The sequence below is a fragment of the Apaloderma vittatum genome, unplaced genomic scaffold (genome assembly GCF_000703405.1).
Source record: "Apaloderma vittatum isolate BGI_N311 unplaced genomic scaffold, ASM70340v1 scaffold8127, whole genome shotgun sequence".
NCBI lineage: Eukaryota > Metazoa > Chordata > Aves > Trogoniformes > Trogonidae > Apaloderma > Apaloderma vittatum.
This window is the reverse complement of record NW_009724475.1, coordinates 35743-58767: the sequence shown is the minus strand read 5'-3', so window position 1 is coordinate 58767 and position 23025 is coordinate 35743. Positions and strand designations below refer to the sequence as shown.

Here is a 23025-nt window from a genome sequence, read left to right as displayed (position 1 = left end):
AGTTATGCTGAAAACCTGTCAAGAAAGCCAGTAGAAGCTATGTTGGCAGCAACTGCTTCATCTTGACCAGATTAAAGGGTCTCTAACGAGAATCATAAATTATTTCTTTTAAATATGTAATAGGTGTTCTGTGGCATTCAAATCAGTCCTCTAACTCTGTAAGTATTAGCTCAGTCACTTGGATTTACAGCCAAGCCAGTGGCCAGGATCCATCTGCGGCTGATGGAAATGGCCCTAAAGCAGCCCTGAAAGATGAGATGGAGATCAGAGGGGTAAATCTCCACCCCGTGTGCCCTGTCCTCCACTTCTATTAAATCATGGGCAAAGGCAGCTTGTGTTCAGTGTATAAGTCCTTGGGATACAACCCACAAAAATTCCTTCTGTCACCCTGCTTATTGCATTTCAGGACAACTGCAGGGACTGGCAATTGGAGAGAGAGACCAGAGATGAGACGGGAACAGGGGTTTCTAGGTTGCAGGTTCTGGCCTAATGTTAGAATCGAGCAGTACGGTATCAGTACCGAGTTATTAGTCTTTCTGAAGTGGCTAGATTGCAAAAAGACACTTTCTGGGACTGATCAAGGTCAGCCAGCCACGAAATTGGGTGGTTTCCTCCGCTTTTGGTTCTTAACCCTTGGGATAATGCTGCAAGCAGGGTGAGGGGAGCTTTGCAGCCCACTGCCTGCTCATCTCCGGGGGGGTTCTCTGGGGTTACTGGTGTTTCTATTGCTTTCCTGTTGGAGAAAAAAACGTTTAGCTGAAGAGCGTAGGGTAGGTATAACAGCATCTGTTCAACATGTTACTCATTCACACCTGTGTTACTTCAATACAGCCTCAGACCCAAACCTGTAGTCATGTATGAAACTCTGTTAAAGATTTCCATCCCATTTTTCACTTCATATGAAATGAAAGGGAATGTCATTTTTTTGCTGTTGGGTTGGAGGAAGATGTAACTGTGTCTTTTTTGTTTATTTTGAAAGTGCACGTGGAAAGGAACTCTGTCCTTCCCCTAAAAAAACCCTCTTAATGGTAACAATAGGAATGGTCTCAAGTCTTGCACTCAGTTTTAACAAAAACTAAAACCAAAATGTGACTTACAGCACCTGCATGCATAAGTGAGAAGTTGCCCTAGCACTGTTCCAGACATGTAATATGCCGTCATATTACATGTTCCCGCATGGGTTTGGTAGCATGTCTTCCAAGAGAGAGATGAGAGTAAGGACGTGGAGCAGCTCCGGTCCCCAGGAGAGCTCTGTCCCTCACCACGAAGGCTCCAGCTCCATCTGGTCATTGGCTGCTTGTCTAGATACAACGTCCCTGCCAGAGAAGCGTGAGAACCACGTGGAGAAACATCCTCCTGTCTCACCCAGGTGCCTGGGAGGGAGGAGAGCCAAGTGTGACTTTCTTGCTTCTCCTGCCTGGGGCTGGGATGAATGTACTGAGGTCCTCTCCTGGTGACTGCTGGTGAGGTGTGCTGCCACCCGGGCTTTGAGCGTTGCCTGGATGGGGAGCTGGGGCAGGAAAGTCACCAGGTCCTGGGCTGAGCTCGGTGAGTAGTTGGGAAGCGAGCGAAGGCTGGAGAGCTGCAAGGACCCTCTCCTGCCCACAGCCTTCCTCCTGGGGCCGTGGCTGACATGTCTCAAGGGAGCGTCCATCTGTGGTGTTCACGGGTGCTCTCTGCATCCGTGGTGAGGACGGTACCCAAAACCTTCGAGAGAAAACCCCCCAGACAATGCCACAACCAAACCCACCGGTAGGTTATTCTAATTACTGACCCGAGGACCAAACTACTCCCTCTCTTGTTCTTGTGCCTTCTATCCCTTGCAGAGGAACCAAAGGCAAGGACATCAACACGATCAAGTCTCTGCGAGTTCTGCGGGTCCTAAGACCGCTGAAGACCATTAAACGGCTGCCAAAACTAAAGGTTAGAGAGTAACCACAAATCTTGCCTTCTCTGGGTGTTTGCAACCGATCTGAGTGGAAGCTGATGGACTAAACTTAGTCCAAGTTATTTCCGTTCCTTTTATTTTGTCGTAATTAGTCTCTTTGCCAGATTTATAAAAATAGCCGTGCAGATGTCTAGCAAACGTCAAAATGCTTGTCAAACATTGGTGCAGTATTATGAATTGTTGGGACCCATGTTGAAATCACACTCGTTAAAAAAAAAAAAGAAAAATATGCAAATAAATTAATTTACAGTTTGTAAGTGTGATGCTCTTAGAAATGTTATAGTAGAAAATAGATTTTGGCGTGTTTGACTTTTCCTAGAGGGCTTAACATGAATATTACTAGATTTTCCATAGTCTATTTAAAGAGAAATGTCATTGCTGCACGAGGACCTTTAATCTGTTCATCTTTTCAGCATTTTATAGCCGCACCCTTTCATCTCTAGAACACTAAACTGCAAAGTAAAATAAACATAACAGCCTGTAGTTACATATTCAACAACATTTCAAGAAGGCTTTGAGATAACAGCCAACTCCTGGAAGCAAAGAATGGAAGGAGTTACAAAATGTTATAATTTGTGAGTTTTGGGAACTCTTTTATAGAAACATCTTCACGTGGCATCACGCCTCACAGCCTCTTTTCCGTGAGAGGTGGGGTAACAGCGACAGGTGCTTTAGCAATGGTAAAACTGTCGTGACAATTCTTGTTTTCACAGTACGACACGTAAAAACCAGGGTCAGCTGCTACATGGATTTGCTTTTGTCGTTACTCCCAATTCACGCTGAAATAATTTTGTTTTTCTGCGTACTAAATTTACCTCAAAAGATGAGGGAGAGTCATGCCGAACAGTGTAGAAAATGGTCTTTCTTTGTTTAGAAATTTGAAGTGTTCAGCTCTTAGATCATCAGTCCCACAGCAGGACACCAAACATTTGCTTTTTATCAAGCATCTTCCTTATTTTCAAGCCGTTTTACAGAGTAATTTTAGCGCTTCTAAAGAAGTATTCAGAAAATTTTATGTGAAGCAGAAGTCATATATTTTGTCTTCAAAATTTGATTTATTTTTTTTTTCCTGGATATGTTCTTGTAGGCAACAATCAGCAAGATGAATGGGGCGATTAGAGATATTTCCAGTGTTTTAATTCAAGATTTCTGGGTTACATCAGGAATGTAATTTTGTGAATTATTCACTTTCATTCAGAGAGGCAGGAACAGTGTTATACAAACCCCACGCTTGGGCAGTAAGACCACTCCGTTTCTATTATTATTATTATGACAAACTTCTCAGACTAAAATTAAACTGCAAATTACTCCTAACAATGAATCAGTGACTAATAAATAATAAATGTGTTTGAGGAGGGAGTTTGGAAATGACATACGCTGACTAGATTAGTCACACTTAATTTTGATAGACAGCTCCTTCGAAAAATATTATTTGAAACATTTGCTGGTTTTGTGTCTGGTAGACTTTTCTTATTATTCGAACAGTTCAAATCATGGTCAACAAGTAACGTGAGTTTTTACCTATTCCCTGGGAATAAACTCAACACAGGTATGTTTTGCATTTCATTATCACGGAAATACTTGCTTAGGACTAATATTTATGGGCACAGCCAAGCTCCCCAAGAAAGCAGGAGAGGTAGGAAGGCGACGTGATTTCTCACAGCTGGAGCACGACCCTTGGCCAACCCTTGGTCTGCAAGTCCGTGAAACCACCCGGGGTGTCGTAGGTTGGATAATTCCTCCCAAGTGCAGTTAGATGCTGGATGCCAAGGTGTTGGATGCACTTTTCTTTCCTTTCCACCCCTTACCCTCGTTCTCCTCCGTGCCCAGGCTGTCTTTGACTGCGTGGTGAACTCCCTGAAGAACGTCCTCAACATCCTCATAGTCTACATGCTCTTCATGTTCATTTTTGCCGTCATTGCTGTGCAGCTCTTCAAAGGCAGGTTCTTCTACTGCACCGATGAGTCGAAGGAGCTGCAGAAGGACTGCAGGTACACCTGGGGCGGGGGGGACACCCTGACTTCCCCCTGGCGGCAGCAGCTGCTCTCTTGACTGTCCCAAATCTGCACCAGCTGATTCTTTGCTGAGCTTGGTGAGTCTCCTGTGAGAGCAGCACTTGAGAAACCTAGGAGTGATTTTTTTTTTCCTTTTTGGTGTTTAAATAGTTGTGTGGCTCTGGTCTAACAAGTGCTTACCAAAATGCTTAACGCTGCAGGATCACAGGCTCTTTTTCCCAGGGAGGGCTGGATGTGATTTTAAGGTAAAGGGTTTCTGGAGGGATGGCGTGACTCCTCTTTCTACCTGCTGCCTTGATTCTCAGGGCTCCTATGAATTAGAATAACATAATGAATAAATAATCAGAAGCGAGTCAGTAGGAAGTTAAAGAGCTCCTAATTAGCTAGAAGAGGGGTCTATATCTGAATATCTTAAAAGCCCCATCGTGCTTTGCCCTTTGCAGCAGACTGTTGAGGTGCTTTACTCACCACAATGTGGGTCTTCCTCTCTTGTCTTTTCTTTTTTTCTTGGCTCCCAAACCACATCCTTGGTGTTGTCCGGGTTTCCCCCATCACCTCTCTCCTGCTGCCTTCTAGGGCACGTTCCTGGTGGGACCATGTGCCCACAGCAGCTGCAGAGGCTGTTCCTGCAGCTCTTCCTTTTAATGAAGCAGACACGTTACAGAAATAAATGTGAAATTATAGAAAAATGTAGGTCGGTGGGCTATTCTTGAGATGCCAGGTCCTTTGCCCCCCCCCAGTTTGAAGTCGGATCCCGCTCTGAAGTAGAAGCCAGAGATACTTCCCCATCAAGCAGCACAGTTTGCTGTGGGATCAGACAAGTTGAGGGCCCTCATGCTGTTAATTGCTGGCTTTGCCTAATGAACAAATGTCCCAATTACAATTTCGATCATTTCTAGACCCCAGGTCCAGTCCCTGTGGTATGAAACAGCTCAGAAAATGCCCTTTAATCCTGTTACAAATCTCAGAGTTGTCTCCAATTCTGCTACTGGGGCTTTTCGAAGCTCCTCAGTGAGTCATATGAAATTGCTGATTTGGTTTAATTCTCTCATTTGGTCTGAATCTGTTTGTGTGGGTTTTGGTTTTTTTTTGTCCTAGGGGTCAGTACCTCGATTATGAAAAAGATGAGGTGGAAGCACAGCCCAGGGAATGGAAAAAATATGAGTTCCACTACGACAACGTGCTCTGGGCTCTGCTCACGCTCTTCACCGTCTCCACGGGCGAAGGGTGGCCAACGTGAGTACACGGGACCGGCAGGGGCAGGGACCACCGAGGTAATAGCACCTTCCCACAGCTCTGAGAAACAAGTAAATGGCAGGAGACCTGTGAAATAAGAATGGTCTTTTGTTCAGCTGCGCTTCCGTGTTCACTTGTGCAATTATTGGGTGAATCAGCAAGCAGGGGCTCTGTGTTTTTCTCGATGTGCTTCTGAGGGATGCTCAGGCAGATTTCAGTACTTCATAGCTTGCCTGCTCCAGGTTTTTGGACCCGCACGCCTTTCTCAGGGTACAAATGGTAATGGGGATGTAAGGAAATGAGGGGGAAAAGCGTTGTGACTGCAAGTATGCTGCGTGTGACAGTTCCAAAACGATATACAGCACGTGACTTTATTTTGGCACACTTTTCTGCTGGGACACGTGGAGTCCAATCCACCCTCAGGGTTTCTCTGTGGTGGGCCTTCTCTGTCCTCCACGTTCAGCTATTTCATGAAATAAAGAAATAAGCTTACAGCATCAGTCTCCCTTCTCCAGTCCCTCACTGTGTTCCCCTACACGGAGATCATCCACACCTTTCTTTTCCCCACCCTTCCTTCACCCCTGTTGACCAGAGAAGAGAAGCCAGATCTAACTGTATCCTCCCCCCTCGGCCAGGGGGATAAGTGGATCTGTACGTAGAAAATCTCCGCCATTCTGCAGAATGGTGCAAACAGCAAAGGTTTCCCTAAAAAATATCCTCAAGGAAAACTTCGTCCCTGCCGCAGAGATGGGAACGAGTTTGACCTGAGCATATGTGGCAAACCTTCCACCTGGGTGAAGGCCAGTGAGCGACTGTCAGGGGGTCGTTGGGGCTTCACGCTGGTTTCATTGACTTTTCTTCTCTCTTTGCGCTTGCTTGCAGTGTGCTGAAGCACTCGGTGGATGCTACCTACGAGGAACAGGGTCCCAGCCCTGGCTACCGAATGGAAATGTCTATCTTTTACGTGGTGTATTTTGTTGTTTTCCCTTTTTTCTTTGTGAACATCTTTGTGGCGTTAATCATCATCACCTTCCAAGAGCAAGGAGATAAAGTGATGTCAGAGTGCAGCCTCGAGAAAAACGAGGTACCCGTGTCTTCCGAATCCAGAGTTAGAACCTGGGGGCTCAGAGCATGGAAGCCCACTCCTCATCCCTCCCGGGCTGTGGGGGGCTTCAGAGCAGTGATTACCCGAGGGTGTGTGGTGGAGAGACCAAAAGAATTACAGCTTCTGCGTAAAAACAAAACCGGGGAGAGGCCCCAAATGCTGCATGTTAGAAAGCACTGTTGCACATCCCCGTGGAGCACACCTCTGCCTCGAAGTGAAGAGGTTAGCTCAGGTGTGGAGGTGTGAAAGGAGACCGAAATCTCTGGCCTTTTAGAGGCTGGTCATCAGAAATCCAAGTGAACTCCGATTGCTACAGCCCCCCAAACGGACGCTCCTCTCGCCAGGCTGGTTTTGTGCCTGGCTGAGATGATGTCCTGATAGAATCTCAAAGTAGATGCCTTGGGAGGAGTATAAGACCAGGGCAGACACGTATGAGGCTTTTCTTTAATATCATAGGAAATTCCATTGTTTTCAGCTCAGGAACCTCCTGAGTTGGATGTGGATTTTCTTTAGTTAGTGGCATCCATGTATCTTTCTTCCATGAATGTATCCAGTTTGCTCCTGAACCCTCATGCGGATTTTTAGCATCTGCAACATCCTTTGTCTGAGGTCCCACAGCCTCAATGACCTATTGTTCAAAGAACCATCTCTTTTCATTTTATTTTGAAACTGGAACCTGACTTTTGATGAAAAGAGATGGCTTTTTAATCAGTTATTAATTAGAGCATTGTTTGTCTACATGAACAAAATGTCCAAAATAAAGCAGAACATCTAGAGGTGCTTTACCCACATTATTTTTTGACTGAGCAGAAAATATTTTTGCGCTAATCTGCGACTTTGAATTCTTATCTAAATCCAAGATGAGAAAATGCTCCAGAATCAAAACATCTTACAGGTAGAAACCAATTTTTAATACAGTTTAATACTCATAATACCATGAACAGGAGTAGCTGGCTAAAGGGGATGTTTGAAATTTCACCCAGTAATATTCATTGGATAATTTATCTGTTGAATTCAGTTCACATTTTGTGAAAAGTTATTCGCTGGGCAAGTTTTGCTGTGTGTGAGAACATACCTGGGTTTCACAATACTTCTTTTTTAAACAGAGATAACACCTTTAGCAATCCTCCTGTTTCGGGAGGAAGTGCCAGAGCGGTTTCTGAAGTGAGCCTGTGGATTTATAATTCCCTTCCCTAAGTGGGAAAGGATTGGGACCTTCCGGGAGCTGGGCTGGAAGGCTGGCTGTAGGATAGCTGGGGGCCACAGGAGTGGTGTGGGCTTTAATATTTCAGTGAGTGGCCAAAAGCAATTACAACTTGGGGGATTCTGTGCTGTATTTTACAGGGGTGGGCAGTACTTGCTTCATATCAGAAACATTTAGAAATACCATCCTCCACTAAATGCTCTGCTCGCTCTCCCGACAATACTCTGGGTCTTAGACTCTGCCAGCCTTTGGGTTTTTTTGTATTCTTTTCATCCCCTTTTTGTTTTGTAGAGGGCTTGCATAGACTTCGCCATAAGTGCCAAGCCACTGACCCGCTACATGCCTCAGAACAAGCAAACCTTTCAGTACAAGATGTGGAAATTTGTGGTGTCCCCTCCTTTTGAGTATTTTATCATGGTCATGATTGCACTCAATACCATTGTCCTAATGATGAAGGTTAGTGGCTGTTACTGAATCTTTGCAGTTTGGGGCTGGCAAATGTGGTGTTTGCTGGAGAGGCTTTGTACGCTTGACCCAAGAGCTGGGCGGGGGGATCGGCAGGAGCAATTGCCACTTCTCATCTGCCTCGAGTCATTTTTCAAGGCTTTGTGAGATTCCTACGGTCCCCAAAGGGAGGTGGTTTAGCCCTGGTGAGCTACTGTGGGTGGGATTGCTGGTTGGGCTCATGGGCCCTTCGGCATATGGCCAGTGGGATGGGAACTGGGCTCTGCTGGTTGGAGCTCCTGGCTCCACCTGGGTGTCCTCCTGCAGAGCAGGGTGACTTCTTGGGGATGCTCAGCATCCAGCCATCCCAGGGAAGTTACTCCCATTTGCAGTGGTGTCGAGCTTCTGGGACGTGCCACTGTGCCCAAGAGGAAGAGATGAAGGTTTCCAGATACTGGGGGTGGTCTCCCCTATACCCTGCCTAGCTTAGAGTCAAGGGGTCACTGTATTCTTAGGGTCTGCTGGAATGAACCGTGGTTCTGCAGTTGTCCTCTGGTTTTGAAAATGCCCTTCATCCCTCCTGGTCCATGCTGTGCTTACAGAGAGATGTAGATCAGCAACAGACTCCCCATCCTGAGTGTGTCCCCAACTACCCCACTAAGACAGCACCTGGGCAATGGTGTGCTTCTGGAGTGGCATGAATAACCACAATTGCTTGAAGTGAATGCAAAATCTGGCACTAAAGATGGGCAAGAGTCTTGCAGTCAGGCACATCAGCTGGGAAGGTTTTATTCTGTAAGTGATCTTTCAGTAACAGCCTTTCTTCCATCCTGGTTTAGTTCTATGATGCTCCAGAAGCATATGAAGAAATGTTGAAATGCCTGAATATTGTGTTTACATCCATGTTTTCAATGGAATGTGTGCTGAAGATCATTGCCTTTGGTGTGCTGGTATGTGCCTTCCTCGTTTACTTTCAACTGTTTCCTCCCTACAAGAAATTCTTGTGTTCTGTGACGTGCGTTTGAAAACAAACAAGAAAAGCCTGTGTTGCAACAAAAAAAAAATAACCCCTGGATCCCTCTATCTCCCTTGTGTTTTCATTTGGCAGAATTATTTCCGAGATGCCTGGAATGTCTTTGATTTTGTAACAGTGTTGGGAAGTATTACTGATATTTTAGTAACAGAGATTGCGGTAAGTACAGTTTGCTCCGTTTGCTTCATTTACCAACCAAGCTGTACCCTGTCAAGATATTGCACCTTCTCCCCACCAGCAGTATTCCCTAGAGCTGCCTCTGGGACTCATCCTGTGATGATGTCCTTGGGTGACCTGGCAGCCCGGTTCCATTAGCCCTACTCTTTCAGTGGAGATGAGCACGTCTGTCTGCCCCAAAACTTTCATGCAAAAAAAGCTGTGATGAGAACGACAGTGATAGTGACTCTATCAGAAACCATCTGTCTTGCTCCTTCAGAGAACCCTCTCTGACCCTGAGACAATTTTGCCTAATAATGGAGAAATCCTGTTGAATTTAAGAAAGGGAAAATATCAAAAGAGTTGTGTTGAAGACTGCTGTTTTGTAGTGTGAGGTGCTTTGCAGGGCAACCCCTGCCTCCGTGCCTTGGAGTTCCCACCCAGTCTTGGTCACGGGGCAGAGCGAGGGGATGAGTGTGTAGAAACAGCCAAAAACCCATCAGCCTGCACAGCCTGAGTTGGGGCAATGTGGTGCATTTCTGTTATGTGTAAAACCAAACTTTGTGGGGCAATTATTCAAACAGTTTTACCATGGATTTGTTGGCCAGCCCTACAATGACTGCTGTCTCCCTGCTAACGAGTCCTGTAGATAACATGAAGTGTGCAAACCTGCCATTAAATTCTAGAGGATTTTTCCATAAGGGCAGCAAATGTCTAACTTGAGCCTTGACAGCCTAACATTATCCAATTTATAAATTGCTCCTCTCCTCTCCCACTGCATGTTTTAGCTGATGATGCTCTATCTGTATATGATGAATTTGAACTTTACCAGAATTTTTCTTCTCAGTCTCTGGGATTTACTTATAAACCTGTTTTTTGTGTGCTAAGACCTATGTTCCCCAGACTTCTTTACAGGACATTCAACTGGTGGTGAAGACCATATTACCCTTTCTAACAATAATTCATTGTTACCCAACCTCCTCGGTACAAAAAACCCATCCCAAAGTTTTACCCTCCCCCTGCACAAATAGTGCTTACTTAACAGTTGGTGAATCCTATCTTGTAGTCTTTGGGCTACCTTTGATTTTGACGCATGGCTTCCAGGCAGAGTGAGGTTATTCAGATGAAACACAAGGTCTGAGTCCTCTGAGAGCTTAGAAGGTTTATTTTGCTCTGGGCAGGCACTGGGTATTTGCCTCTGCTCCCTCTGTTGCGGGACGTGCTTTCTTGCCAGACTCAGGCACCCAACTTTTTGCCTTGGTTTGAAAAGTTGTGAAACTGTCAGCCGACAGACTGACCCTTCCCTTCCACTCCCCCTTCAGCCCCTTTTGTGGGGAGGAAGCAGCACAGCCAACGTGCACGTGGTCTCTCCGAGATTGGCGTCTCCTCCTTCAGAAAGGCATCTCCTTCGCGACACCAAGCCCACTCGCTTCTCATTTAAATCCTCCTTCCTACTTTTTCTGGCTGAAAGCCATTAGCAGCGTTTCCTGGTCCCTGCTTGCCTCTGCTTCCAGCATCCATGGGGGTAGCCCAAGCTTATCAGCCCTGCCTGGCACCTCGGGAACTGGCTCTGGGCTGCCAGGTTGGGCTGTGATATGTTCACAGCACATCTGGGGCTGTGTGGGCAGGTCCCCAGCTCTTTGGAAGCAGCAGCTCTCTTGTGGCCCTGTGGGCCAGCTACTCAGGGTAGGAGAGCCAGTGTGTAGGTGGAGTTTCTGTACCCCTCTCCCGGTCTTTGGGCTGGAGACTAAGTGTGCTCCTGAGCACCCTCATGTGAGTTGTCAGTCACGGATGCAATCACCTCGAGGGTGCTGGGAGTAGCAGCATCACCCTTCCATTCAGCAATATCTCCACTTTCCAGCATCAAGGGTTGCAGCAGCTTGGGGATGCCTTTGAAGAGTAGTGTGAATTACCTCTAAAACCTGTCAGTAGACTCCAGTGGGGTTAAGCTCCCAGCACCTATACACCTCTCCATTATCCTCCCAGGTGGTAATGGAAAGGATTCAGGTTTATTTAAGTCAGACCTCAGGGAGGGCTTTCTAATGTGGTTCAACAGCTTCCCCTGGCAGTGTGTCCAATACAAAGCTCCTCACAAATGTGTCTTTAATATAAAAACCATATGTTGCCCAGCACCTCTCCAGCCCCTGACCTCTTGGTCCTCTGTCTCAGTCCATCAACCTATTTAAGCTCTGCTCTCTTTAAGTCTTCCCTTCTGCAGCATTTTTGTATAGCTGTCACTTCTCCTTCCACTTGCTTTCCCCTGCAGACAGAGAGTGCCTGGAGATGTCCCCACACACACCTTCCTACGGGGCTTGTTTCTCAAAACTTGTGTCACACAGCTCCTCTCTGATCTCTCTCCACCCCCACTCCATGGCTCTTGTAGGCACCAGTGTGTGCGTCCTTCAGCCACACCCCCCCCTGTCTTGGCCTCACATGGGGATGATGGGCCGAGAGTTCAAATCATCGTGCAGGGCTTGCTGAAGAGGCTTTAGGAGCTTGGTTTGCTTAAAAGCAACAGCGATGTACAGGTCTGGGAATCACCGCTTAATGATGCGAGGGAGATTTTGCAGCAGTGCACCGAAGATTATGTTTAGAACAAAATTGTTCATGGCAGCAAATAATCATAGAATCATAGAATAGTTTCATCTGGAAGACATCTAGAAGATCATCGAGTCCAGCCTTTGTCCCAGCCCTATCAACCTACCAAACTGTGTTCCCCAGTGCAACATCCAGTCGTCTCTTAAACACCTCTAGGGACGGTGACTCAACCCCCTCCCTGGGCAGCCTGTTCCAATGGCTGACAACCCTTTCAGTAAAGAAATTCTTCCTAATATCAAACCTGAACCTCGCCTCGTGCAATTTAAATCCATTTCCCCTCATCTTATCACTCTCCACTAGAATAGACCAATAACACCACCCCCCCCCGGCCAACCTCCCTTCAGGTAGTTGTAGAGAGTGATGAGGTCTCCCTTCAATCTCCTCTTCTCTAAGCTAAACAGCCCCAGATCCCTCAGCCTTTCCTCATATGACTTGTGTTTCTTGGTATCCTGCCATGTCATACCTAATTTACTTTGTGAATGCAGTGGAACATACATATATATGTATATAGAGAGCTTTCAGGCTGCCTTTCATGGAGCAGTTCATTCTACTCCATCCAGTGGCATGTGGTAGAGGTAGTCTTGTACCCGGATCTCCACCACAAGAAGTTCCTCCCCTCCCAGTCCTGAGGTCAGGCTGTGCCACACAGAGTAGAACACGAGCAGAAGGACCCAGCGCTCTGCTCTAGTCCCATTTTGTTGGCTCGGCTCCGTTGTGGCACGTGTGTTTCTGGCTCATAGCACATCAGGGGAAACCCGAGGGGTCCCAAAGCTGCCTTGGGAGTGGGACAGTTCAGGTGTATCCTGGAAGAGTGACCCTTTAAACCATTTTTGTAATAGGTAACCTGCTATTTCGTTGAGCTGGAGTTGCACATAAGTGACTTAAATACTTCTAGTATTTAGAGCCAGTTAGAAAATATAGTATAAATAAGCAAAGAGGAGAGCAGAGCTTTACTCAGAGCTGTGTCCCCGACAGAGGATGCTGTCTTCTCCATTTGCCTTCCCCAGCTCCATCCTCTCCTCGGCTGGGGCCAGGGAGGCAACTGCCCTTGATAGTCCCCGCTTACACGGGAGGGTTCCTCAGGCTGAGAAGTCTGCGTCTGTCCCCCTCTCAACCACCCCTGAAGCCCTCCAGCTCCCTCCGGAGAGGGGCTGCTTGCTGGCTCTGGCTTTGGGATCAGGCTCCCTAAGAGCTGCAGGAGCCCAGCTTTCCTCCGTAACTCTATTTTCCAGCTAAAAGTGTTGTCCAAGGTAAATAACCCCGCTCATCCGGGCAGTCTCAGCTTGTGAGACTGGGCTTCCACCAGCCTTGCTCCATCGATACTTTTAACCCACTGGAAAGTAAAGATAAAAGGAAAAGGAATGGGTTAATTAATTGCTTTGGTTTGGTTTTCTAGCCATGTCATATGTAATTTCCTTTGTGAATGCAGTGGAATATATATATATATTTTTTTTATTTCCTCAGGCAAAAACACGTATGTCAGTTTTTAACCCTCTTGGTAACCGAGGTAAAATAGGTGCTATTAAGGAGAAGGTGTCCCTACAGACACGGCCTGAGGAGGCTGTATAGCAAACTGACATCCATTTCTATGCCTGGAAATATAAAAAACATACCGAGAAGTGTTTGTGAATTGTCTCCCCATTTGCATTACAAAATGAAATGCAAATAACTACTGCACTGTCTGTGTTATCTTTAGGATCTCAGAATCTGTTTTGGTTTGAAGCATTTTTTTATTTATATAATTACCATAAAATAACACCCCCAAAAGCCCAACGGTTTTTTTCCCCGTGAAATTTTCAGAGTTTCCTTTTTTGCTTGTCCTGATTACTCATTTTCTCTTTTGTTTCCTGTTTTGTTCTTTATTTTCCTTATCTACCTGCTGAATCACGCCATCCAATCAACATACAATGCGAAAACCATGTCTCCGTCTGTATGTTGTGCACCTGCTGCTCAAAAAAAAAATAAAAAAATTGTAAATAATCTTGCCAATACCCATCCATGAAAACATCACATATAGGACACGGTTGGTTTCATTGAATTTAAACAATTCTTTAAATTCTCTGCTTTTTTTATTTTCTCTCGTCTTTCTTTTAATTTGATTCGTTTTGATGAGATTTCCGATTGCACTGGTGAAAAAGCCTCACTGCAGCGTGCCTCAAAACTGGCTTCTGTTCTGCATCTTCTTCCCCTTGGCTAATTGGTGACGTGAGGCAAATGCAGTTACCAATAGCCTGTTCTCCGCTGTCTGTTACACCCGACAAGGATAAAGGGGAGACTGCCACTTGCTTTATTTTGGTGCAAAATTGAAGGGAAGGATGCTTCTGGATGACCTGCAGAAGAGGAGATTGGCTGCCTGGGACATCCTTCATTTTGGAAGTGATGCTACCAAATTCAGCTCTCAGAGACCGGTTTTGTTTCCTTTTATGATGAGCTTTCTGCGGAGGGAAGGAGTTTAAAAGAACTGCCTTACAGGGGTTTTAAGCCTATGGTTTGCACTGTACTGTAAGGCAAAAATTTACTGAAGTGATCACAGATTTGCTTCCCTCAAAGCAAAAGAGATGGCAAAGGAAAGAGGGACTTTTATTCGGCTTTGAAAATTCTTTGTGATGCCAGCATATAGAGGCATTTTGTCACCACAGTTGACATAGAGTCCCTCTATGCAAAAAGCAAACTTCTCAAGCAAAAAGTGTAAGTTACGTTAAGAACAAGACTGAAAAATACTGGGAACCAGATCCCACTGGGAATTTAGTGCCTGATTCCCAAGATGCCTTTGGAAATACTGGCTTTTTGTCTTTGCAAATTGTAACTTAAGCAAAAGAGGATGAGTAAAGAAAAATACAGCCTAAAAAAATTATATATTCTTCCATTCTTAATTATCTTGGCTATGGTCAATAACACAAATGAGACCATAAGCTAATCAAAATACCTGCTGGGCCACCTGCCAACAGCACTTGGATGGGTGCTAACATCTGGACTTCCCTGTTGCACAGTTGCTGTTAAGAAAGAAATCAGAGGGGGTCTTCAGGACAGACTGCAAATAATCTCCATGCATGCTTCATGGAGGGGGTTTTCTGCTAGGGAGCAGCAAAAAAGAAAACAACAAGGTGTCAGTGAAAGGTTTGCTTGGTGCAATTAGAGAAGGGAATGATCCACGTGTGCTGCGGTGGCTGGAACTGCTACAGAGGTGAGGTTGTCTCTGGAGACGTCACCTTCTGCCCAGGCAGCACCCATAAGGGCTCTGGCATCAGCTACAGACACAAAAATATACTGAAGAAGAAATTCAGCTTATCTTTATTTGGGCTCATTGCTGTGCATGTTGCAGTTTTGAGGTTTAAATGCTCATTGTGCAGTTTGTTAGGATTGCGATCTCTGTCATCGTATGTGCAGGTCCAGGCTCTTTCCATCACTCAGCATCCAAGGTGTCCGAGTTAGATCTCTGGATCACAAAGTTGTCCTCTGGAGCGGCCTTCTTCCTTTCACTGCTGGTGATGGGAGCCTACAGGGACTACAGCAGAAGCACCGAAGTTAGGAGGTAGTAGGAAATGAAGAGAGACCTGGGCATCACACACATAAAAGCGTTTTTCCAGTGCTTCTGGCTCAGGATGAAAGGAGACGGTTTGATATACCTGTAACAGCAGAGTCCCGAAGACACGGACAAGGGTGGCAAAAATCTTCAACCTCTTAAAATCAGGAAGAGTTTTCCCCAAAATATCCAAGACCCTATGCAAGATTCAGGAACTGTTCTTTGGTATTGGCAGTGCCACGGACATTTAAATTGAACACAACCATTTCCTCGACAGTTTTTCCTTAAGAGAATAGGTTAATTCTTGTTGATGCCAGATGAAAAGAGCTGCCAAAGCTTCCTGAGTGATCCCATTCTTGGCTTGGTTGGATTCCTCTTCCCACAGCCCTTAGCGACGACGGGTGGGCCCTTCAGTTTGAGGACGGAAATCTGAAGTTTCAAGTCCTGAGGGTGGTTGTGTGCTGAAAAAGGGGTTCTGGAAGAAGCAGGGATGAGCAGCTCAACTTCTGCCATATCTATTGCTTTGTGGCAGCCTAACAGAACCTCCTTCACTAAATCCTGCAGAGCGCATCCAGCTGGGGTATAAAAACCTCAGATACCCACTGCAGGTTTAAAAATCCAGAACACTGAAAGGCAGTGCTTTGCCATGAGTGTACAGAACAGAACTGATTCCGCATCCCTGTGGACAGCAGGCACAGCTCCTGTGTCGGGGAAGAAACTGCTCTGCTGCTGAAGCTGGAGGAATATGGAATCATAGAATGGTTTAGGTTGGGAAAGATCTTTAAGATTGAGTCCAACTGTTAACTGAGCAATGCCAGCCCACAGATGCCTTGTTCTTCATAGCTTTTCTACTTTACAGTATTCAAAACACCCTAAGAAAGGGTAGAAGAGCAGGCTGCCCAATGCTGGGACAAGGCCAGTTCTTCATCCGTGCTATCTGTTCTCCCTGTTTCTCTCCTGCTTTGCAGCTTGCTCCAGGGATGCATCCTTTCAGCCACACTCCTGCCATGGGAAGTAGTGTCCAGCCCCACCGGGGCCTGGCTCGATGCCTTCAGTACCAGAGCTCCCTCTTTTAGGAATAATAAAGCAATGGGGAGGGGGAAATGTTTTTCAAACGTAATTTGCTAGTACTCGAGGTGGATCATAAAATCATAAAGCTGCGGTGGCTTGTGTGAGCAATGGTCAGTCTTTAGCACCTGTGCAACAGAAAAGCAAACAAAAACCTGCAAAGAAAGACCTCAATAACCCAGAAGAGGATCATACAGGTGCCCTGTTACCCAGGTGGCTAAGCAGGAGGAGAATTGGTGCAAAACACACTTATACACAAGAAATATCGCAACGTGGAGTTTCCCCTTTAACTGCATGCAATTCTGATACCTGCCTGGAGAGTTGAGGTGCTGAAGGATGCGTTTTCTACGCGGTTGAGCTGAGGGTTACACACGCGGAGCCCTCCCACCCGTCTCGAGTGTGTGTAATTTTGCCTCCCTACGAACAGCGCAGAGAACGGTCCTTCAGGTGGTCTGTGAGTGTTGGTGCCGGTGGATTTTCCTGGGTTGTCAGTGATTCCTGGTGGAGCCGAGGCTTTCGCTGCACCTTAGGGAATGAGTCAAACAGCGAGGGTTGGGAGCTGGCAAGGGAAAATATGGATTATTTGTCTACTTGTCCCTCCAGATCTCAGGGAGTGGGGGTTATGGATGTGACCGCACAGTTTTGAGGCCCCTGTTTCATCTTGCTTTTGTAGAGGCTCTCCTGTAGAACTCCTCCCGTAGCGCAGGGAGAGCCAGTACTCGGTGTGACCTTGCAGCCAGCCTAGACCAAAGCGTTGCTTTAGATGGACTCATAAGATTATAGTCAAATGTGAGCAAAATGATGTTCTTGCTGCTTGGTTGTAGTAATGTGGGAAGAGGGAGGCAAGGCAGGTTCATACGTAGAGAGACGAGTCCTGCAGACACAGCCTGTGCCCCTGCTCCTCGGAGCAGCATCAGGCTTGTGCGTGGGCAGGAGCTGGCTTGAGCCTTGCTCTGGAGGTAATAATTCGTCAGACTCGCAAGCCAAGTGCCCCCCGAACATTACACATAAGGTCTGATCCAGTTCTTTCTCTCACGGGGAGATTTTCCTTGATTCAAACGGGCTCTGGGTTAAAACTCAGCCCTGCAGTGAGGCTGCCCTGCAGAGGTGCCACCCGCCTGGCTCCTGAGGACCAGATTAGTGACGACACCTGCTTATCCAGCTCTGCCTGCCCAGGCGAGTCCAGCTGGTGTTTGGTGAAGGCATGTGAGAAAGAGAACAGAAGCTAAGAGACAATTGTTGAATTTTTAGCACCTGTTTCACTGACCTTGAGCAACCCAGGGGAATCCTCACTTGTGTTTTGCCTGCCGGGGCTGATTTCTGTTGCTGACTTGAATGAGCTCAGTGTTGTCTGCTCTTTCATTGAACATACCTGTGCTTTTCTCTTTTCTCTTTATTTGGGGATTGAGTCTGATATACGGTCTGTGCCTTTACTCTGAGCTGCTTGCGTTTTTAACTTGAGAGAAACCAAGTGCATGCCTGAGACTGATTTCTTGAACTCTTTGATGGGATTGGTGGAATGCGATGCTAATGGCCCCAAAAACTGAGCTGGCATTTAAACGAATGAATAGATCCAACAAGCCCCCCAAATTCAGTATGAGCTCTGCAGCCAAATGAGCAAGAAATATAGGTCACTTGAATATGACTGGGTGTCTTCTGGTAAAACGATAATGCAAAGGAAAGACTGGTTTTGCTCATCTTTACCAACAAGAGCTCCTTATGATTACCTTTTCTGCTCTGCTGCTTGATAGTTTAAAGTGGGATGCTTTCTTTCTTTAGCTGACTCAGTCAAATAAGTGGCTGTGAACAGAGATTCACAAACAAGTGAATTGGAATCAGTATGGAAAGGGGGGATATTTTTCATCTCCTTAAAATAGGAGGGCAAGAGGGATCTGGCTTTTGCATGTTTTGTTTTGGAAAGAACCCTCTCTAGATTAGCTCATTGGGGCAAGAAACCTCTTTTCCCTGAAGGAAATAAGGAAACAGGGTGTGGGGTGGGGACAATTCTACAAAACAAATGGAAATCAGAATCTGTCTCCAGGAGTACTTTGATCCACCTGCAAAGGCACATTTAATAATAATTCCGAAAAAAATCAGCAGGTTCTTAAGGTGCCCTCCTGCTGTTGAATGCTCAGCCTCCACAACTGATTTGCTGCCGTTGACCCATCTTCCAAACAGTCTTGCTGGTGCCATTTCTCTTTGACGAGCCTGTCCAGTCACATGTCGTATAAACATTTAAAACCTCCACGTTAGAAAACATCCTCATGCTTTCAAGGATGTTTTAGTCTTCACTGGACAATGCCTTTCCTTGTTACTGCATATGCAGCCCCTTGCAACTGTCTTGGCTTAAGTCCAATTCATTGCAGAAAGTGAGCTGGCCAAGACTTCAAAACAATCTTGTTCTTTACAAAATGATAATACGGCACCATTACCTCTCCTTCAGTCTTTAGTGGAGAGAAAATCTGCCTTACTCAAAGAAAACAAGACCTCCATGGACAGCGTGGAAGGGCCTTTTCCCCATTGACCCAGTAGCAGAGGGGAGGGCTCTTGTGGAGAGGGATTTTCTCATACTTGCTGCATGTGGAGTGATCTGCACTGACGAATGTTTCTTTTGGAAGGTTTTCTGGTGGCCGATTTGCTGCTTAGATCGTGAAGCTGGTAATTTTAATTTCTTTTTTGCGGGCTGTGGTTTCCCATCGCGTTAATTTCTGAAGGACACAAAACCTTTACTTTCCGCAGGACAACTTCATCAACCTCAGCTTCCTGCGGCTCTTCAGGGCAGCGAGACTCATCAAGCTCCTCCGCCAGGGTTACACAATCCGCATCTTGCTCTGGACGTTTGTGCAGTCTTTTAAGGTGAGTCTTGGGTGGGTGGGAGGCGGGGAGGAGACACAGGGAGATGGTAACGCTTGGCATGTCTGTGGCACCCTCCACCAAGTATATTGAAGAACATCCCCTTGCCGAGGGCACGGCCTCTGTGCACCTCTACAGAGCAACTACAGGAATATTAATTCTGTAGAAAAGTGCCCTGAGCGCTGCAGATGCTGAGCATTTGGGAAGATGAGTCTGAACCCGGGCGGCTGCTGATGCAGACTCACAGCAAGTGTGCCAAGATCAGGTGGCCCGTGAAACTGTCACAAAATCCCTGTGGCAAAGTCTTGAGACTCGGGTGTTCACGTCAAGAAATGATAGTTTGACTAGGAAGTGCCTTCATACCCCTTGTTTGCCTGCAGCAAGTGCAACGTTAATTTGTTTTCACCAGGTTTCGGTCTCGGTAGAATCTGATAGAGGCAAACTCCACACTGTTGTGCTTAGCTTTGGGGTAGCTGCTTTCCAGGTATAAACAGGGGTCCACATGCCCCAAAGCTGGTTATTTTTAACTGCTCTCATCTCCTTTGCAGCCTGTTTCTCCAGCTTGTTGTGTTTTAACTGTGGTTATGGGGTATCCTCGCGCTCTGCAGTGCAGTGGGGAGATAATTTAATCTGAATCAGGATCTGTAGCACTGAGGCTGAGCTCTAATGCATTAATACTTATTGACTTTGAGACCTTATAGCAGCTTTCTGGTACTTAAAGGGGGTCTACAGGAAAGATGGAGAGGGACTCTTTATCAGGGAATGCAGTGATAGGACGAGGTGTAACGGTTTCAAACTGAAAGAAGGTGGATTTAGAGTAAATTTTAGGAAGAGACATTGGCACAGGTTGCCCACAGAAATTGTGGATGCCTCATCCCTGGTACTGTTAAAGGACAGGCTGGATGGGACTTTGAGCAACCTGGTGTGGTGGGAGGTGTCCCTGCCCATGGCCAGGGGATTGGAACCTCTTCTCCCAGCAAGCACTTGACTTCTCTGGCTCCAGAGATTTCTCAGGACTTTGAGAAAAATATAAGCAGGGAGTTGGGCTGGGGAAGCAAAGTGGCTGAAGATGGATCTATTTACTAGCTTACAGCTATGGTCAGCACACTTCATCTCCCGATTGCTGGTGGGATGCTGTGGTCCCAGGTACTGCCCGTGCATGTGGCGGGTGGCTCATCAAGCCTGGGGACCACAGCTCTGGCTTTGCACAGGGTCTCACCTTCTGGGCTGAGCTCTGAGGTCTGTGGGTCACAGCTTATTCCCTGTGTGCTCTCATATGCTCAGTGGAGTTTATCCGCAGGCGGGTGCAATGTCAGGGTATTTTGCCCAGCGCTTTGTGGAAGGTGTTATGGTGGCAGTTGGTATTTAAGGATGCAGAGTGCGGTGGGATGCAGGTTTCTTTTGCTTTAGCTGTGCTTTCTAGCACATCGTGGTGTCTCAGTCAAAATGATGCAGAGAGGTTATTTTAAGGGATAAAACTGTGGGGAGATGTGTGCTCTGTCCAGAAATGGAGAAGATTTTTTAAGAGGAGAAAGGCATTTCTCTCCTGGGCTTGGAGAGAGATGCTGGGTGGCTGGGAGGGCTGGCCAGCCCCGTGCCGCCTGCGAGACAACCAGGCTGGTTTCAGCAGAGCAGGAACGTGGCTATTGCTCTGCTCCAGGGCTGCTCGAAAGGGAGGTTTCTGTTAGACCCTTTTAGGCAAAACTTTTCTGAAGGGTGGAGAATAGCAACTGCTTCTTTCTACAAGCAACCTGGAGAAGAACTGGAGGCATCGATGCTGTTACATCACGCCCAGGGCTGGGAGTGAGCGCTGGTTTACATGTCCCTTTGGGAGACACCAGGCAGGCAGGGGGTGCTCTCGCGTTCAGCTCCGATGCTATGCTTCACCCAACCATCAAACAGATCATGGAAAAGGACTGTGATCTGGGGGGCTGCAGTGCTTTAGATTTGTTATGTTGCTTTTCTCTTGAGGGTAGGTGGAGGTGCTGTTGCTGCTGCTCTCACCTGGTAACTTAATGCAAATCCTGCGGCCAGGAGAGCCTCTACCAGAAGCTGAGTTGTGGGGTCTGCAGGTATAAGATGTTCCTTCTCGGGAGAGTGTCCTTAGACCGTGTAGTCTTGGGAGAGGGGCTGAGCCACAGCCCTTTCCAGTATAACCCTGACCCTTTCCAAAAGTGTGTGTAGAGTACTGCCCCGGGAGTGAAGCCGGGACAGTTCCTGGGTTGCATGGGGAGCTGCGTGGCTGGCTGTGCGCCGGCACTGAGGACTTGGTCCTTGTCCCTCGTGCGAAGGTATCCAGCAGAATTGTAGAATCATAGAATGTTAGAGGTTCAAGGGATCTCTAGAGATCATCTAGTCCAACCCCCTGCCAGAGCAGGATCCCCCAGGGCAGCCCCACAGGAACGCGTCCAGGCGGGTTTGAAAGTCTCCAGAGCAGGAGACTCCACACCCTCTCTGGGCAGCCTGGACCAGGGCTCCAGCACCTGCACAGGAAAGAAGTTTTTCCTCATGTTGAGGTGGAACTTCCTGTTTTCTAGCTTAAACCCATTATTCCTTGTGCTATTACTGGGCACCACCGAAAAGAGACTGGCCCCTTCTTCTTGACACCCACCCCTCAGATATTTATATACCTTAATAAGAAATAAGAAACCACATCAGCCCTTTGCCCCACGGGCTGCGTAACCCCTCTCCTACCCTGAGCATCACACAGTCTAGCCCTTTTTTAGCTCTTACTCGTTAAGAGGCATTAATTACTCATTCGTTTAGCCCAAGTGTAATGTAGCTATTACTCTCAGCTTGGGTGTCATAATTACATTGTAGCCTTCACTGATTTCTTGCTGAAACTCAGAATCTTTTTGTCCTTCTGGGGTTGCAATCTGTGCCTCTTTCAGAGAAGGAACATGTTTCTTGGATGTGTATTTTTTCTCATGCTAAATTTACAGCAAGGTCATTAAAAATTAATGTTCATACAATTATGCATAGAAAGTGCCAGGGCCTGCCGTTAGCTCCAGCGCTCGCTGCGGAGCTTCTCATTGTGTTTTCCCTTCTTACTGCTTATCTGCTTGCAAGGATGCATAGAGAGCCCTCGGAAAGCCCAGACTGCTTTGTAATCGATGAATACCTGGCTCCAGGGGTTTGTCTTCTGAAGGCTGCCAGAATTGTTCATATTCTCTTCCCAGTTCCTTCATCTGAAGGACAAATGCCACAAAACACAGCGCTGCCCAGAAATTCAATGCTGCCGGCAGACCCGTGCATTTGCTGTCGTTAATACCCCCTTCTCGTTTTCCGCAGGCCTTGCCTTACGTGTGTCTCCTCATTGCAATGCTTTTCTTCATCTACGCCATTATCGGCATGCAGGTAAAAATTTAACTTTGGTAAGACTGACTGTAAGTAGCCTGGTTCTATCCTGCTGGTTCAGGGTGCAAATGGGTTATTGCCAGCAAGTGACCTGGGATGAGGCAAATGCTCTTCTTGTCTGGTGCTGGGTAAATTAGAAGTGCAAAAAAAAAAAAAAGGCCATCTTTTTCCTACCCTTATTTCCAGGTCCTTTGTGGACCCTGGCCCTGGGTGTGCAGCACCTCGAGAGGGTCTCTGTGGGCAGGCATGTGCCTTCCTTGGAGACAGGCATGTCAAGAGGCTGAGAGCACGGAACTGCACTTTCCTGAAAAGAAATGAGAAAATCCTTTTGGCCTGGGACACAACTGACCTGTGGTGCTGGAAAGGGTCTGTGTGTAGATGAAGCACATTAACCCTTGGGGTTTTTTCCCCCCGTTTGATGTCCACAACACATTTTTGTCTCCCTTTTCAGAAGCTATTCTAGCTTTCGAGCTCCCTTAAACCAG

The 23025-nt window shown here is 46.7% G+C and overlaps 1 protein-coding gene across 1 annotated transcript in view; it reads left to right on the top strand.

The window, feature by feature from the left end:
* Nucleotides 1–1826: 1826 nt before the first annotated feature.
* Nucleotides 1827–23025, top strand: part of LOC104276266 (voltage-dependent N-type calcium channel subunit alpha-1B-like) — a gene marked incomplete at both ends in the record, with an annotated part of 56937 nt that continues 35738 nt past the window's right edge. Inside the window, 10 exon segments of the mRNA XM_009872521.1 lie at nucleotides 1827–1923; nucleotides 3779–3939; nucleotides 5062–5199; nucleotides 6082–6283; nucleotides 7800–7964; nucleotides 8792–8902; nucleotides 9061–9144; nucleotides 13757–13762; nucleotides 19070–19186; nucleotides 22475–22540. Coding sequence (XP_009870823.1) covers nucleotides 1827–1923; nucleotides 3779–3939; nucleotides 5062–5199; nucleotides 6082–6283; nucleotides 7800–7964; nucleotides 8792–8902; nucleotides 9061–9144; nucleotides 13757–13762; nucleotides 19070–19186; nucleotides 22475–22540 — 1147 coding nt within the window.